The 17,957-nt window shown below is 40.5% G+C and overlaps 2 protein-coding genes across 2 annotated transcripts; both read right to left on the reverse strand.

Moving 5' to 3' along the window:
* Positions 1-1,004: 1,004 nt before the first annotated feature.
* Positions 1,005-2,955, reverse strand: LOC107718440 (homeobox protein six1b-like). Its single transcript, XM_016525508.1, has 2 exons — positions 2,244-2,955; positions 1,005-1,586 (listed from the first exon to the last, which is right to left on the reverse strand). Exons 1-2 carry the CDS (start codon positions 2,801-2,803, stop codon positions 1,292-1,294), a joined length of 855 nt encoding a protein of 284 aa, XP_016380994.1. The 5' UTR covers positions 2,804-2,955; the 3' UTR covers positions 1,005-1,291.
* Positions 2,956-10,290: 7,335 nt separating this feature from the next.
* Positions 10,291-17,571, reverse strand: LOC107718441 (homeobox protein SIX4-like). Its single transcript, XM_016525509.1, has 3 exons — positions 16,793-17,571; positions 14,404-15,041; positions 10,291-11,245 (listed from the first exon to the last, which is right to left on the reverse strand). The coding sequence occupies exons 1-3, from the start codon at positions 17,524-17,526 to the stop codon at positions 10,788-10,790; spliced, it is 1,830 nt and encodes a 609-aa protein (XP_016380995.1). The 5' UTR covers positions 17,527-17,571; the 3' UTR covers positions 10,291-10,787.
* Between the last annotated feature and the right edge of the window lie 386 nt (positions 17,572-17,957).

The raw sequence follows: 17,957 nt of genomic DNA on the forward strand, positions 1-17,957 counted from the left end.
TTTTATTATTATTATTTTCATTATTATTAGTATTATTAATGTTGTTGTTGTCGTCTGAAGACCATTATGCCCATGAGATAACAACAACATCAGTCCGCTGGCCCCAAAACCCATGTTTGCGTTTTTGCTCAAAAGAAACTTATGAATGAAGCCACGTGAGTTTGCCTCCCGCAGCTGGTATGTCTTCTCTTTGGCCCAGAACCACCAGAACAAACACTGGGAGAGCGCAAAGTAAACACCCCACTACAAACCTGACGATGCACTGCGACCACAAAAGCAACACGCGCCTCCTGAGGCTAAAGGAAAATCAACAACTCCCCGCTTTTGTTGACCCACATTATTAAGAGGACGTTTGTGACATGGGTAGTACATTATATAGAGATGAGCTGGAAAAATTAGTCTATATGAAGAAGAGCTATTATTATAAGAAGTTAAAAAAAATAGCGTCATGCTATAGGTAGGCTGTTTTATCTAGCCTATTAATTTAGTTTTTTTTAATTTTTATAATTCGTTATTCATTAGTTATTTAATGATTTCAATTGGTCTGTGTCCTATGTCATTTCTACGCAAACTAAGAAATTTTAAAAAGTTTGGTAGGCCTCTTCGATTTAACATTTAAGTTTGATCTGGCAATGATTGCCAATGGGATTTAGGTTTTTTTTTTTTTTTTTTTTTTTTATGATGAGCGAGAATATTTTCGCCTGATACATGATATTATGATACATAATAGCCTACTCGAATGTGTAATTTTCACCCTTAAGTAAAATGAACGATTTTTCTTATTTAAATGTAATGGTGTAATCTATTATATTTTCAATTATTTGCAGGTTATAATACAAAGACCTGACGCTTCATCTTTAAATATTTTTTTCACCATACCTTTGTCAAACAGATTTATGGTGAAAATTACCATCCCGAAATTGTATTTAAATATAAATATGAGTTTTCCACTAATTCAGCTCAAAACAGTGCAAAACAGAATGATGAAATGCTAGACGAACGTCTTATTAATTTGAAGAAAAGAATCGTTTTATTAACTGCTTTTGGTTTGTCTTCTGACCAGTTTAACGACTTGGCAAATGTCAGTCCGTAATAGTCTACCACGGTAAAGCGTACCACTGAGTATTTCTCTGAAAACCAGAGAAAAATTAAGGATTTTTACTTAGATTTATACTGTTCATTTACCCTTATATATATATATATATATATATATAGCTATACAGTAAAAGTGGCAGATCTCAGTCTATATTTTGTACAAAATAAAAATAAATAAAAGCTCAGTCGTAATCAGTTAAGAACCGAGGTCCACTAGGCTTGAAGTTAAAGGTCCCAGTAATGAATCCTGAAGCTGATGTGGGTGTCCTTGCATGCCGTGTACCGACTGTGCGGCGCCGAGGCCGGTCATGGAGTACGCGGACGCGCCGGGGTGGCTCATATTACCCTGGAGCAGGAGCACGGAGTTCTGGTCAGGACTCTGCGGGGGCGAGAATTCGTCCTCTGAGCTTGACATCAGGGACTTCCCGCCGTCCAGCGGTGACAGCTGGTTCTGTTTGTTAGCGCCCGTGTTGTTGTTCTCGCTGTTCTCTCTGTCAAAGATAACGAGATCAGGGTTAACTTTATATTGTAGATAAAATATGCTGTGTAAAATATAAAGTCGTAGTTTTCTTGAATCTAAATCTAATTTCGGTCATGACGAATGACAGGCTAATAAAATAAATTCTCACACAAATTTAAATGGCCAATTGGCCATCGAAATAAAATTAATTATTTTAATTTGAATGATCTGAAAACATTAGTATTCTATCTTTAATCTGGCTTCACTGGAGTTCTCTTTATTCTGACTGCTGACTAAATAAAAATGTAAAAAAATAATAATAATAATAAATAAATAAATAAAAATGTGTTGCTCCATCTGTTAACAAATTAATTGCTTAACAAACATTGTAAAAACAACAACAACTGAATCAACCTGAATTTATTGGCTACACTAATAAATAAATTTTGTAAAAGTTAGATAAGACACAAATAAATCCTTAAGGTAACAATTGTATGTTATTACAGTCATACGATGTTGATCTCTATTTAGTTTTTTCTAAAATAAAGCAGCGCACTCGGAATCCAAGTAAATATGTCAACAATAGCATCATCAGCACTGCAACAGCCGTCAGCTGTGAAGTGTTATGAGCAGCTAAACTGGGTGTATGAAATGCTTATTTATTTTGTTCTCAGGTGATTGAGCTTACCTTTCTTTTGCCTCCGCTGCGCGATCCCTCTGTCGTCTGTTTTTAAACCAGTTGCTCACTTGTGTGGTGGTCAGCCCTGTGGCCTCGGCCAGCTCCCTCTTTTCCCGAGGAGATGGATAGGGGTTGTGCGTGTACCACTCCCGCAGCACACCGCGGGATTTCTCCTTAAAACAGTAGCTGGTCTCCTCGCCGTCCCATATTGTGCGTGGCAGAGGAAATTTCCTCCGCACTCGATATTTCCCCACCGCTCCCAGCGGTCGCCCCCTCAGCTTCTCAGCCTCAATGTAATGGGCCTTAAGCCACAGCTGCTGCAGCTTTGGGTGGTTGTGCGGAGAGAACTGGTGACTCTCTAGTATCTTATAAAGTTCCCTGAAGTTTCCACGATGAAAAGCGACGACACCCTTGGCTTTGAGGACGCTCTCGTTCTTGTGGAGATGGTCGCAGGCCGGAAGAGACCACAGAAAACGGCCGAGACGCTCAAGGTTCCCCCCTTGTTGCAGCACCTCACACACACACGCGACTTGCTCCTGGGTAAACCCGAAAGAAGGCAACATTGACATGACGTCTGATTCCCGCTACCAAACCGCTCTCCTCTAGATGCTGTGAAGGGAGCGGAATGGGAGACACCCCGTTTGCCTTCGTTTAATGAGAGCGATTATGTCGCTTGACAAGATTTTTGGGGTTGGAGATGTCCTCTGCGCGCGCCGTGAAGTTTTAGGTGTTTGTTGAAGACAGTTTGTTCGCTATCGACTCATGTCGCGCTAAACGAGCACTGCGCAACTGCTGATTGGCTCTCCAGCTGCCCTATCCCCTGCAGCAGTGCGGAGAAAACTCTGCTTCCATTTCCTCCCACAGGGACTCGGTGGTCTGAAACTGGATCCCCCGTCTCCAGTTCTACCTGAGGGAGCCGGGCACCTCGATACTAATCAATTATAGCAATTCACTGTCTGAAGGCAGCGTTCACCGAGCATTGCACCCAAAGCTATTGCATGCTTTTTTAGCACTCATTTTTTTATCCTAACAGAATTTGAATGCACAATGTTTTGTAAGTGAAGCGAGTCAAATGAACTGCATTATCTTCGTTTATTACCTTATGAGAAAAGACGTTCCTCGGTTACAAATGAATTAATTATTAGGTAGAGAAGTCTCATCCGTAACAAATAATATCACACAGTTGATTGCTACACAGTTATTTTTATTCTGCCTGACTTGTGCCATTGTCAAGGGCACACGCTGTGCGCAAGGTCTAGATGCGCGCAGAGATATTTGGAGTTCCATTAAAAACAATCAGCCTCTCGAGCTGGTAAGATAACCTAACTAGATAAGTAGCGCCCCCGGCTTTTCAAACTGTTCGACCGAAAGTGCGAGGCCAGTAGAATCTCTGAAATGGCGCTATTTACACAAAGACTGTGGTGCATTTATTTACAAGAAAACCTGAGCCAAATCCAAGTTAATATTCAAGTGCTCAAAATCTGCTGGTTATTGAGTTACACAAAATCGGTAAAACAAAAATGAGAAAAACAATATTATAGAATATATATTTAGACAAAAATGTATCGTACTATTGTTTTCTGTTTTGTTTCTACATTTTTTATTTAGGATAAAAACATCATAGATAGCTTGAAGTACATAAATGATTTGTATTCTATACGTTCAGAAAAAACATGTTTTCTTTCTAGTCCTCTCTCCTCTCTCTGTACAGTGAAATCTAAAACCGGTGCATTAGTAAATGAGTTCTGTGTTCGTCGAGGTATTTGCCATCCAGACGCTGTTTTAAGGCATAGATCGCGTTTCTTTATCTTCGTCGAAATCTGCAACCTGACACCACGGCGACGCAAAACTCACAATCACTCACCCATAATGGAGCACCTCTTTTAATTTAATTTGAGACGAGGCGTTCATTTTTAACGTAGACGCTCTTTACGCATGGGGCCGTTAATGTGGACTATACTTAAGGAGCCTCCACTGTTCCCTCTATCTGGCGCTGACATGATCTTGCAAACCTCGAGACATTAAAACGAGGACTTAATCGGTTTTTGCAGCCAATCCGTACACCTGTGAAAACAACGTTTTGCCCACTGTCTCTGAAGGGTCAGAGAGGAGCAGGCTAATGAAAGCTGCCCCATCCATCTGTCCTGAAAGATCACCCAAGGCACAAAAAACACTTCAAATGTAAAAGCCAAAGATCTACCACAAATTATTTTCTGGGCTTCAAAGTTGTTTTAAAATACAAAACAAATCAACGTTGTATTACACTTTGTGATTTTTAGAAAATCCCCAATTTTGTGTCATTTGTTCACTTTTAAGGTTTTAAAATGATGTATCTCTTTTTACAAGATTACGTAAGAGCACATATCTCACAAAACGACATAGCCTACAGTGTAGTGTCTGTATAGGCGTGTACAATATTTATTTGTCAACGTTCATGCGAATGTCTACGGTCTTATTATTTTGACTTCTGTGTCACTTTATTTCTTATTGGATTAAATGAAGTTTCTTAAGTTTGTAACGGTGGTTTCCCAATTCATAACCAATTTTCCATTGCTGTATGTGACTGTAGACTTTATTGAATTTAACGACATATAGGTCTATTCGTCAGTAGGGTCAAGTATCAGCTTCACTGTAACAGCACACGGGCCTGTGATTGACGGCGCTTCGGGTTGTCGTAATGTCTCCAGCACATTGCGGCGCGTCCCCTCCTTAAACCTCAGAAATCGAAAGGCCGTGCCGGTTCTCAGGCCTTGATCATTTCAAGATGTGCTCTTTTATGGCCTAAAGGCGAGGGTTGGCGAGGTCGACGCTAACTCCTGCACACATACCAATGGTAAACACACAATAAACTGCTTCCCTCAAAAAGACATCAAGGTAGGCTATACATTGGACAACAATGAGGTCATTCTTTTGAAGTATCTTTTAGTCATGTCCATAACTCTCCAGACGTATTAAAGGAATAGCTGAAATGCAAAATGCTATATTAAACCAGCAATAATTTCGTTCGTGAACACATAATTCTTATTTTTCAGCACTTTGAGAGAACGATTTTTAACATGCATGTTCTATTAAAGCACCATTAGTATAACATGCAGTGTGACAGATTAACATCATAGATTAACATCCATAAAAAAAACTGATTACCATTAATTAAATAAATAGTCAAATAAATAAATAAATATAAAATTTTGTTCATTTGTAAGAAGATAACCAAAAAAGGTTGAAGCTTAAATGACTTATACATTTAATTATTGAAGTCATAGGGTGAATTGAAGTAATTTGGGTAAAAAAAAAAACGTATACTCTGTACTCTGTATATTTTCTGCTCAATTATAAACAACTTTATTGTAATATGGTAAGATATGATATGGTATTCTCATTTGTTGGTCTGAAATATTGGGGGTAACAATCCCTGAGTCAACTGCCCTAAAAGTGCAAAAAAAAGGGCAAAAACTGTGAAAGCCCGTTAATATAAACTAATGGGCTTTCACAATTCACCGTCAATCAGTTTACGATGCTAATATGGCATGGATAATGTTGGCTTTAAGGTCTGTTCTCTTATTCTGCAAAGTCATTATTTATAGCCTTAGCAATATCCTCCTAGGAACCATCAATTCTTAAGGACATGGGTTTTTGTGATTTTCTCTGAGATTGCACAACTTAATCATGGGCTTATCATGGGTTATCATGGGCTTTAATTTGGTAGAGATACCAAATTGTTTGGGGCTTAGGCCATGACACCATCCTCTTCTTGGTTTATAAAAATATGAAAACCTGATACAGAGAACCTGTATATTATTTTATACGTGATCATTGTATTTTTTTTTTTTAGATTCTTGTTTTCTAAGCAGAGTTTAATTTACTGTACAAGAAAGACATAGATTTTTTTTCTTGTGTCCTCAATAGAGGACATTAGGACTGTGTGTGTGTGTGTTCATCTCCTGGGGAGACACTACAGATTAATTACATACTATTTAAAAATGTTCCTATGAAATAAGATACCTCTATGAAACTTATTTCAGTATTATTTGTGTTACCAGTTGCTGCTAAAAACATGTTATTATAAAAAAAAGACATTGTGTAAGGTTGGGAACGCCAACTTTTTTTTAACCAACGTCTTCACAAATTGTGGATAAATCATGTTATAATACTATTATAAATGTCTTATTTAACATTTTATGCAGTACCATTACATATAATTTCTTTTTTTACAACAGTGATTTTGTCATTCGTTTATTGTGCCCCAAACACTACTATAAAAAAAAGAAGAAGAAGAAGTATGACATACTGGAAAATCGTGACGTGAACATCATTTTTTAGTCACATTATTGTCTTTTCCTCATTCTAATCAGAAACATCACTGATAATGATCAGTTCCATGCAGTTATTTCAGAAATTTGCCTCAAGAAGTAGCTCCACATGCTGTCTGCATGAGAACTTGTAATAGAACAAAGTTTTTTTATTCTTTTTTTTTTCACTAGTATTTTTATAGTTGTATTTTAAAGTTTTAATGTGTGGTATCAAGTCTTTGCATTCACTACACCACAACCCTCATCAGCATTCATTTCTATATTTTGCTCCTTGGATAAAGTTTGCAAAGCCACAGAAAACCCAGACCAGAAAGCTCTCAATACAGCATCTAAAACCGGTTTATGAGCATCACTTATATTTAATGGACTATTGACATTGAAGTCATGCAGCACTGCCCCCTGCTGGGTTGGATCCTCTAGAGACATGCCAAAAGTTGTTAATACTACTACTACTACTACTACTACTACTACTAATAATAATAAAAAATGTTCATCAACTTTTTTACAATGACAATATAAATATTTTAAATATTAATAAATATTTGTATAATCCCTGTTTTTACAGTGAGTGTGACAATGTGCACAAAAATGTCTTGCAAAAACTTTCATCCTCAGAAATAACAATGTTCACTCAGAATTTTCACACAACAAACCTTAAACATAGCCCCAATTATTTGTTCTCTTGATTTAAGAGGGGGTGTATAGAAGTGGTGGGTCTCAGACCCAGTTGCCCCTTGACCCCACATTAGCACAGTGTATAGTGCTGTGGCGCAGTGGACACAAGGGTCCGGTTACATATGCTTCACAGTCTGCTGTGCTACAGTAAATGTCACACCTTGAAACCTCCAGAAAAAGTCAGGGGTCAGGTTCTTTAATAAGCCCACTTCTGCAGGGTTCCTCCTTTTTTATAGGCTGTCGTTCCCAAGATTTATGAACATCTTTACTGTTTTTAATAACAGACACTGAAAATTGCTGTCTTGTGGAGTGTGAATCTATTATTACTTCCTTCATCCCTGCTAAACATTAAAAACTTATATTATTTTGATGTACATTTCTCATATGAATATAAATGTAATATTTGGTTGACTTCATTCACACTGAAGGGCTGTTCCTTGTACTTTACATTCTTTTGGTGAAACTGGAGAGCGAATTAAAAGGAAGGTGTTTTTCTTCTCTATGGTAACTTTTGTTATAAAGGATGAAAAGCGCTTTAAGGTTGCCCCATAAACAATCCCATTCACGATACAAGGAGATGGAGTGACATATTTTGTATTTAAATAATACAAAAAAAAGCAACATAACACCGCTTCCCATGAAACACACAGTGACATATAGTCTGCCAAGGGGAAATAAGGGACATGAAACACACATGTCCCTCTTTCTTGTGCCCACCAGTTCTTTGCTTCAAAGCCCCAGACAATAGTGCTTTCTTACCCTTCAGTATTCCAGGAGGCGCCATCTGATACCTGGCAATCAGCTAATCTGGTGCCCTAGGCGACAGGGTCACCTTTGGGCAGGTAACAATAGATTCTTTACCCAATGTGCTTTTTTGTCTCCTCCTTTGTGCGAGGGAGCAAATCCTACCTGGGCGCCATTCAATTAGCGCTGACTAACACGGGCTGGTGTAGACTGTGCATCAAGAGAAGGAAATGTTCCCACGGCAGTAAACTGACTTTGGACGGCCTGGCTCCAACTTTCACACTTTTAGAAGCAATTCAAGTTTGCATAAATACCTGTCTCATTAATTTAATTATCTACTGTCTTATTGCATTATACACTACAATATCTAGATATGGAAGAACAGAGAATGTCCTTGTAAAATCATGTTTAGTAATACTAGTACGAGAGTAAATATCTTTTATCACCCTTTCATAATCTACCAAATGATGAGCTTGAGTTTTTCCATAGAGTTCGAGCCAAAAGTCTATTCCTGCTAGATCATGTGAGGACGGTTCAGGAAATCTAATAAGGATATGTACCTTCTCCTCATATACTCTGGCTTTTTTGGATGACCTTTACTTTGAGTAATGTCATGTCAGGTACCATATGACACTTTAAGAGTGAGCGGGGCTTATTCAGCTGCCAGGCTTTGGCTAGAGATCACAGAGGACGCCTCTGGTGAGAACACAAGCTTGATCTCCACCATGCTGCATATGTGTACGTCCATGCATTAGTAATGTCTGAGATCACCGCCAGCCATCCAGGGGGTCCAAGTTGTAGCCTGATCTGGTTAAATGGATAGAGTCTTGGATGTCATTTAGACAGACATCACGCCTGCCATTGGTTAAAAACATATAGCTGACTTACCTGGTGCTTCTAATAAGAGATGATTCATTGAAAGTGATGTCATTCCCTTTACTTATTGAATTATCAGGCTTAGGACTCTAATGTGAAACACCGGTGTCAGTGACATAGACAACCCTCGGATCATTCATTATATATGTACAAATATAAATATTTAATAGGGTGGAAGGGTTTAGAAAAATAGGTTTCTTTCAAGCAGGACTGACGTTTTAAGCTTTCTTGTGGTTCTCGCAGTATGTACAGAGCTCATGTTTGATGTAAAGGTGCGGTCACATTAGCAAAATTTCACGGCTGAAATGGTCCATGCCAAATTTGTAATGATATATCACAGCTCATGCAGAAGTCACTTTCAAACCAAGCAACTTGCTGTTGGTCAACAAATTTTGCGTCACTAACTTGAACCCGTTGCAAAATCTGTGTGAGGAATCTTTCTTCCTCATGCGAAATTCCCAATCGAGTGGATTCCTACTGAAAATCCTACTGCATTTTGCTCGTGAAAATTTGCCCAACTACGGTAAATGTGACCGCAACTTACGAATATTTATCTTGCCCTACAAAGCTCACAGAATTTAGCCCTGGGCATTTTCTAATGCTAAAGGAAATGACAAAACATTGTAAAACAGTTGTCACACAAATAAACAAAAACAAACACTCGTACTTCAGCTATTCCTGATGAATTCTTGCAAACAAATGGCTTGTTTTCTAGCCTAGCTTCCTAGTATATTAACAGTTTATGAGGAAGGCACATGTGACCAGTGGCGCTAATGGTCATGATTATATACTTAAAAAGAACACTTAAGAAGTCCACATTGGGATGCGTAGAAAGAAACGTATGAGTTTGAATCAAAAATTCTGTAACATAAAATTCCTCCACAGTCAAACGTAACAAATAACATTTATCACATTTGCATCATCACACTCAAAGAATTTAAATACAAAGAAACCATAAACAACAACAACAACAAATGCATCTGTGCTTCAATAAAATCTTGTTAAAAGAAAACAATTACTATAAAGGCTTGTGCACACCGGGACGATTATCGCGCGCGATTATCGTCGACGTTTAACGCCTCGTGACTAAACAAAGGGCGCCAATGTGAGTGTGCACACCGACGTGCAAAACGGCAGGCGTAAAAGCCTCATTTTTTTTTGGTTTGACGCGCCGCGTTAAAAACTGGCCGACCAGTGAGATTGCCGCTTTTGTTCACGTGCCTGGAGCTGCTGAAGTTACAGTAAAACACGACTTGGTGGCGCTCAAGCACAAAACGGTCTTGCTGAGCACACATTGATACCTAACGACGAAAAGGAAGTAGACGAAGAAGATGCATCGAGGCAAGATGAATGTAGAGCTTCTGATCTCATTGGTGTCTGAACACAAAGAGCTTTATGTCAAACGCGACAGCGACTACAAAGATGTCGATAAGAGGGAGTTGTTATGGAGAGGAATTGCAGATCAAATAGGATTCGATGTGTTTTTCATTAAGCGCCATCTAATGTCAGGTAGTGAATTTGCACGTTTACTCGGCTCATCGTCAGCGAAAATTGCTTGGGTATGAACACAAAGCGGCTTTAAATAACGGCTTGAAAAACGCTGGCGATAATCGTCCCGGTTTGCCAAGGCTTTAAGCTGGATTTTTTTTTGATTCAGAGCACATTTGTGCTTTTTAACGGGCCTTTTCGTACATTTTTATGAGGTGAGAGTAAAGACAGTGCATCTAAATAATCTTCAGAAGGTCAGTGCATTGCCTGGTACAGTCTGCAGCCCTCTTAGTGCAAGTTGGGATATCTGAGGACAGGAAGGCACTGTTCGCATTTTATATCCATCGTCAGGGTTCATTTGAAAATTATTTGTGCTTACAGGGTCCGTAAGGGCACAATGCGGCGCGACAAAACCAGTCTAGCAAGAGTGAAATGCAGCTCTTTGTTGCTAATGACATCATCATAGGTCACTTCCATCATCATCCATCTGTACAGTCTGCAGCTTGGCCAGCTCTTTCCCTTCCATGTCCAGATCCCCACAAACAACCCTAACTGGGACTTCTGCCCTAGAAGCAACTTGCAGGCTGTTGGGCAGCTGGACATCTTGAGACCTGTAGTCTGTAGTCTCTTGGAGGCCACGTCCAGCTTGATTCAGAGCGTGGTGTACCTCAGTGCCGGAAAGGGCAGAGGTGACCGTGGCTGTGACAGTAGGGGGAAGTGAACCACCGGTAGAAGAAGAAGAAAGGAAAAGGGATGCTGTGTAGCCCAGGTTGCTGCCTTGGTCCAGGGGCATTTCAGAAGGATAAGTGTAGCTTCCAGACGCATCCAAAGGCTCCTGCTTCACGGTCTGGGTGTACAGCAGGTTTTGGCTCGAGTGTTGAGAAGAGTCACTGACCACGTTGCCCAAAGGAGCAGAGCCTGAATGGGGGATAAAAGAGAAGATGAAATCCAGTTCAGTAAAGGTAGCTCTCCATGTCTGGCAAGCTTCATAAATTACTGAATATATGTGATGCATCACACGCTCATGCTCACGCTCTTATCAGTTTGATCCGGAAGCTGCAGTGAGTTCTTTGTGGAGAAACGCAATTAAAGCAATAAAAAAAAAAGAAAAGAAACTTGAACTTTGTGTCAGCTTTCAAATTTTTGTCAGTTCACAATATTTTAAACAGTAAATGTCCTTTTTGACACTCTTTAATGTGGCGTAACTGATCTCTGTATCCGCCTCAGTTCAAACTGCGGCACGAAGCGCACATGAACTGCTCTTCTGCTTTACTAAACGTTATAGCACTAAATAGACATGAATGAACATCAGAAGGTATGTTGAAACAACTTAGCTCAATCAGTGTTTCAACCAGGGAAAGAGGTCAATAAAACAGTTTGTGAACATGTCACATGTTTACCATTCAGTGTCCATAGCTAGTAGTGTAGTAGTAAATATTTTAGAGAAGAGCATATCACAAAATATCACTTAGATATTTTATTAAATATTATAAATGTATTATATTTTCCATAATGTTATATTGATATATTAATTATTTTATGTAGTTTGAATACATCTAAATATGTCAAAAAATGTAAGTTTGAAGTTCTAAGGATCTTTAGAGGTTATTTTCTCAGGAAGAGGACAGCTAATGAATTATATTTCATATTTTGTAGAAGCAAAATAATTACATCATTAGAAAGCAGAGACTTTCCTTTTTGATTCATTGCTAAAAAGTTTCAGGTTCAAATCGACACCAACGAAAATGATGGAGCAGCTATACAGTGGTAACCCCAAACACTTTGTCCGAGACATCAACCCTTCCGAGTTTAATACAATGTTCTTTTCTTTTAGTTGGCAATAGCTGCTCTTACAGCTCGTAACAACTCAATTGAGAATGGATGAGAGAGAAAGGACAGAGCGTGAAGGTGTGATCTGTTTATCCAGATGGGACTCCTTTGTTGCTATCTCAAGAGGTTTGCTTCTGTCCCTCTCTGTTTCTTTTATTTCATTCTTTCGGTCAGTATCTCTGTACCTCTCTTCATTCTTTTCTTCAGAACTTTTCTAGTGAACTGTAAAATGAAACACCTTTTTCATTTTCAGTTTGCGGTTAGACTCGCTATGATTTCCTTGTAACTCTAGAATGTGGTTCTTGGCACATGTCTCTTGCAGTGACAGCCGCTGGCTTTCGGCCAGACACTTTTCTTCCATTAGGCTTGCACAAATGTCTGATAAATAATCACAGCGCCCAAACCCCCCTCCCCCGCTTCACACTTACTCACTTTCTGAAACTAGAACCAAGTTTTCTACAAGTTTTCTTTAGCTTCCCGCAGACATTGCTTGTGTGGGAAGCGGGGTTGTTGTTTAAAGGGGGTCAGGAATATATTTTTCTTCCATCTGACTTATACCGTTTACTCAGTCCTCTTTTGTCATCTGGATGACTATGCAACAGAAAAATCTGAAACCGTATCTCACTAGTTTTGACTTCATAGACAAAAATGGCACTGCAAGGAAATTTCTATTGTTTCCTTGTATTTGTGAGGCACTGGAGATCAAACTTTGTGTTTTTATGAAGACATGTTTTATTGAATTGCCTTGAAAATTATGGGCACAAGGAAACTTTAATTTCGTCTTTTTCTTGCTGGATCGTTTGGGCTCAACTGTTTTCCTTCTAAATCAACAGTTCAGCCAGGGGTGGGTTTGTTTTTATGTGGCTCGTAAACTGCATATTAAAGGATAAAACAGACGAGCAAGAGAGGAGCAGAACGCAGCTAGCCTTGCTGTTATTGATGTGGCCATAAAATATTCATGGAAAGAACCATTAGTGAGTGGTTAGGGCCATGGTGGGGAGGTGGGGAACGTGTTGAGAGACTGCGTTTGGTATGATCCTCTAGCCAGTTGACCTGGACCCCCACATGCCTCTCACAACTTCACCCACAAGACACTCCAACTGCCCGTGACCCACAAGGCTTTCTTGCAAAACCTCTGCTCTTTTGCACTGAGCTCTGCGGTCACTTTTGGCAAGCTTAACCACATAAATGTTCAGTCACAGTATTCCCCAAAGTGATGATGTAATTACTCTGGCTCTTATGAGCTCACTCGAAGTGCTTGGACTACTATAGATATTGTTGTTATTGTATCTTCAAAGACATATGCTTGAGATGCAGAGGCGCACATCTTACATTTTGAACTGGAAGTGTCAGGAAAACATTATGCATATACCCAGTCTACAGGAAGAAATAACCCAAAAATGAAAAATGTTGTCATTACTCACTCTCATGCTGTTCCAAATCTGTATGACAAAAGACGATTGCTTTTTTTGCCCATGCAATAAATGTTAATGCCATCCAAAACAACTTTGAACCCCAATGACATTTATTATATGCACAAAAAGACACTGAGATATTTTTCAAAATATCACCTTTTGTGTTCTGCAGAAGAAAGTAAGTCATACAGGTTTGGAACAACATGAAAGTTATGCCTAGTTCAGACTGCACGATTTTCAAAGACGTCGCATCACTGTTGGTTTCACACTGAACGACTATCTGGGGTAGCATTCAGTTGTTGCTGTGTTCACACTGCACGCTGGAACGACGACAGGAGGTTACACACAGCATGACTTCACAATAGGAAGAATCGCCGACAGCTCTGTCTGGTGCAGGGTTGCCAGGTTTTCGCTACAAAACCCACCCAATTACTACTCAAAACTAGCCTGAAAATAGCCCAATTGCTTTCCCAGTAAAAATCGGGTCTTTCATTGGCTGTAGCTCATCGCCGATGTAGTTTTCAGTCAGAAACCATTGCACACAGCGAGATTGTGAATCGCCGACAGCTCTAGATATTTAGCATGCCAAATATTTCGCGGGCGTCGGCGACGCATCGGCGATTCCCTCAGATCGCGTCTTTGATAATTCACACTGCGTGATTGTCACTCGCGTGAACGAGCACCGACTTGCCTCCGATGTCGGGCATTTGTCGGCGATTTCGCAAAACCTGTCGGCGAGTGAAAAATCGGGCTAAAATCGTGCAGTGTGAACTCGGCATTAGTGAATTTTTGGGTGAACTGTCTCAATATATCTAATAAATTGCCTCCTACCGTGAGTGGATGATGTTGAGGATGGGGGCAGCATTAGAGGAGGAAGACCCATGGTGGTTTCACTTCCAGGGAGATTGACCACACTGTAACTGCTGAGATGAAGGCCTCCTGAGGTAGTGGATGGTGTGGAGGGGGCCGAAGCGAAGGAGACCACTGAAGAAATTACTCCGTCTTCAGCATTGGAAACTAGAGTCTGCATGGCCTCCAGCTTTCCAGAGGCAGTTTCAGAAACCCCCATTGGGAACGGAGCATAAGACACAAAAGGTCCACCTAACAGCCTCTCCTGACTGTGATGGGAGACCCTCTGGGGATCAAAGGTCAAGAAATGGCCACTCGTGGCACCAAGTCCATTCAGGAGAGAGTTGCTACCGTGTGACTGAACGTAGGCTCCACCGTTGATGTAGTGAGCATTCATGCTTGCTAGATCACCGTTAAAACTCATTCCTCCAGATGCGTGTGAATGCATTTTGACATCTCCAATTTGTTGGATGACGGTTGTTCCTCCATCCGAGTAAATTGTAGGGGGGGCTGTTCCATGTGCGACTGAGCTAGAAGAGCCGCAGGAGAGGGGACGTGGTGACAAGTCCTCCTGGCCTTTACTGGACTCATCTTCTGTACTGTGATTGCCATCTGACTCACTGAAAAAAAGAATCATTGTTTAAAAAACAGACCAATGGTTTAGTGTATGTTTATTTATTGCTTTGGTGCTAAAAATTTATGTTTGGCATGAGAAAGTCATTTTGCAGTGTTTTGAATTTAGTCTGTTCATTTTGAATTGTTGCAGTATACTACATATTCAAGAATAACAATAAATAATATTAAAATGCTTATAATCATTTGAAAATAGCTACTGTGTATTGTAATTATTTGTTAAACCCGTGTACTTTAAATCTGTCAAAAAAGGTAATTTTCCAATTGATCTCTCTGTTTATATGTTTCTCTCTTAATCAGTGAATTAAAAATACTGTGGAACTTCAAAATGAAGAAAGTGTGCACTAAGGCATGCCATCAACTGCTTTTTCAGTAGCATTATATGCACTTGTGTAGAAGCACTTTAGGAAATAGACTTTATAAACCAACTGTCAAACTTTTAAGCACATTGCAATCACAAATATTGTTAAAGTCGACCTCTTGTGCTCTACTAAAAACAGACCGCTATAATAAAAATAATTTTCTGTAAATATCTCAGTCATCATTTCTAAACTGGACTCCTGCCCCGGGGGGTCAAAAATCAGATAAAGGGATCTGAGCTCTTGGAGGCATTTGGTGGGTCTCTTTACAGACTATGACAGCTGCGGGTGCATCGTTCGGAGTGAATCGAGCAGCCAAGCCGCATCTATACAAAGATCTTATTGACACGACAAGCCGTTGGTCTTTCTGAGACCAGCTCCCATAATAAGGAGTTCATGGACATCTTCGTTCAAACAATGAGTAATTATCTTTGTCAGGGTGACAGTGCAACATCAAAGCAGCGCGTACTCTAGAGGCATACGGTAAACGCCTGACCTCCCTTATTTGCGAGTCTCAAGATTTAGGCTATTATTTATGATAAAAGCAGCATTTTACGGGCATAACGGATAAGAGTTCTTCCACCGCAGTTTGAAACTCTGAACGATCTGCAAGCAAAAGTTTACAAATACAGAGCTGCTTCTTATCTTCAGATGCCTCAAGCTGTGAAGAGGATTTTGGCCACGTCAGGAGATTGAGTGCAGATCTCTCTGACTGATAATCAGGGTGGGACAATAGCTTTAAAATCCAGAAACAAATATAGACAATGGCTATGGTAATGGATGGTCATATCTAAAGTAAACCAAGGGTCTGTTTGGGTTGTATTTGAAAGCAGCAACATGTCTGTTAAAATGTTTTTGTTGTGATTATCCAATTAATGTGACCCTTTTAATTAAATCTGACAATTTATGAAATGTCTACATAGTTAAAAGAGGCATATTTGTTAGCTGAACTAACAGCTCAAACTGTGGGTTTTACATGCCATAGATGAACTTTTAAGCAATTCTTCAAATAGCGTTTTATTCTCCATATATGTACTTTAAAAAAATATTTGTAATTGTCTAGACTCATCCTAGCAACTTATAATGCATAATGAACTTTTTAATCTTCAAAGTACCATAACTAACTCAAGAACCCTATACAACCAAAATGGTTTTAATTAAGAAAATGATTCTTTGATGAACCTAAGAACCAGTGAAGAGCCTTTATTTTTAAAAGTAAACGCGTCACGGTCTCCACGTTCTTCAAAACTGCACCTCACTGAAGCGCTCCAAGCTTCGTATTTCAAAACATTGGTGAAACGTGTCCTCCATTCGGTCTCGCGCATTCCATCATAAGTTTTCCACTCTCGATTAACGATTTAAATATAACTGCAGCTTACCTTTTTGACAGCGCCTCGGATGGATTTCTGTCTCTCTGCCTCCTGTTTTTGAACCAGTTGCTGACCTGCGTCAGAGAAAGTCCTGTCATTTTGGCCAGATTTCGTTTCTCGGCTGGAGAAGGGTAACGGTTCCGCTTGTACATATCCTTCAGCGCGTTCCTAGACCTCTCTTTGAAACAATACACGGTCTCCTCTCCGTCCCAGATAGTCCGAGGCAGCGGATATTTCCTGCGTAAGCGATACTTGTCCACGGCACCCAGCGGTCTGCCCCGCGCCTTCTCCGCTTCAGTGTAGTGCGCCTTGTACCACATGTCCTGCAGAGACGAGTGGTTTGACGGACTGAAACTGTGGTTCTCCAAAATGCAGTAGAGCTCTTGGTAGCGGGCCTGGTGGAACGCGACTATCGCTTGCGCTTTCAGGATGCTCTCGTTCCCCCGCAGCAGGTCACTCTGCGGCAGTGACCAGAGGAACCTGGCCAGGCGCTCCACGTTCCCACCCTGCAGCAGCGCTTCGCAGACGCATGCGACCTGCTCGGGGGAGAAGGCCAGGGAGGCCGGTGAGCAGTCCAAAAGTTCGGCATTCTCCATCGGCAACTCCGCGGGGTCCAGCACTGACAGCTTGACACTCCCACGATTCTCCCTCTTGATCTCATCGGCACTAATGACCTCGCTTGAGGAAGAAGACATTTTGAGCGCGTACTGATAAGTCACTCCTCTGGGTTTCAGGCAGCACATCAGGCGATCGGATTTCGCCCCTCCATCCAAGCACGATCAGGTATCTGACCGCTGTGTGGTGTGGATAAGATCTGGCGTCCCCAGTTCCACCACAAGTTTAACTCCACAGCCCACTTTGGAAAGGAGTCCAAGTCCTGAGCGCATTTTGATTCGCCGCTCTGCCCCTGCGGGGAGGAGCGACGGGGATGTGAAGACAAATGTTTGCGCTGCTGGGAACGTTCATCAAGCGTGCAGTACAAACGCGGGTAACTGTGAAAGTTAATGCAGGCACGTACGCAACACAAGCACGAGATTTCACATTTTCAAATGTACAAAATAGTTGCATCTTGTTCAGCGTGTGTCATCACTCAGTAGTTACTCTCAGTAATTGCTATGAGGCCAAAATATGCCTTCTCTTGAAGAGAACAGCATCATTCTTTTAAATTACCAAT

Source organism: Sinocyclocheilus rhinocerous, unplaced genomic scaffold, assembly GCF_001515625.1.
Source record: "Sinocyclocheilus rhinocerous isolate Xijiao unplaced genomic scaffold, SAMN03320098_v1.1 scaffold453, whole genome shotgun sequence".
NCBI classification, from domain to species: domain Eukaryota; kingdom Metazoa; phylum Chordata; class Actinopteri; order Cypriniformes; family Cyprinidae; genus Sinocyclocheilus; species Sinocyclocheilus rhinocerous.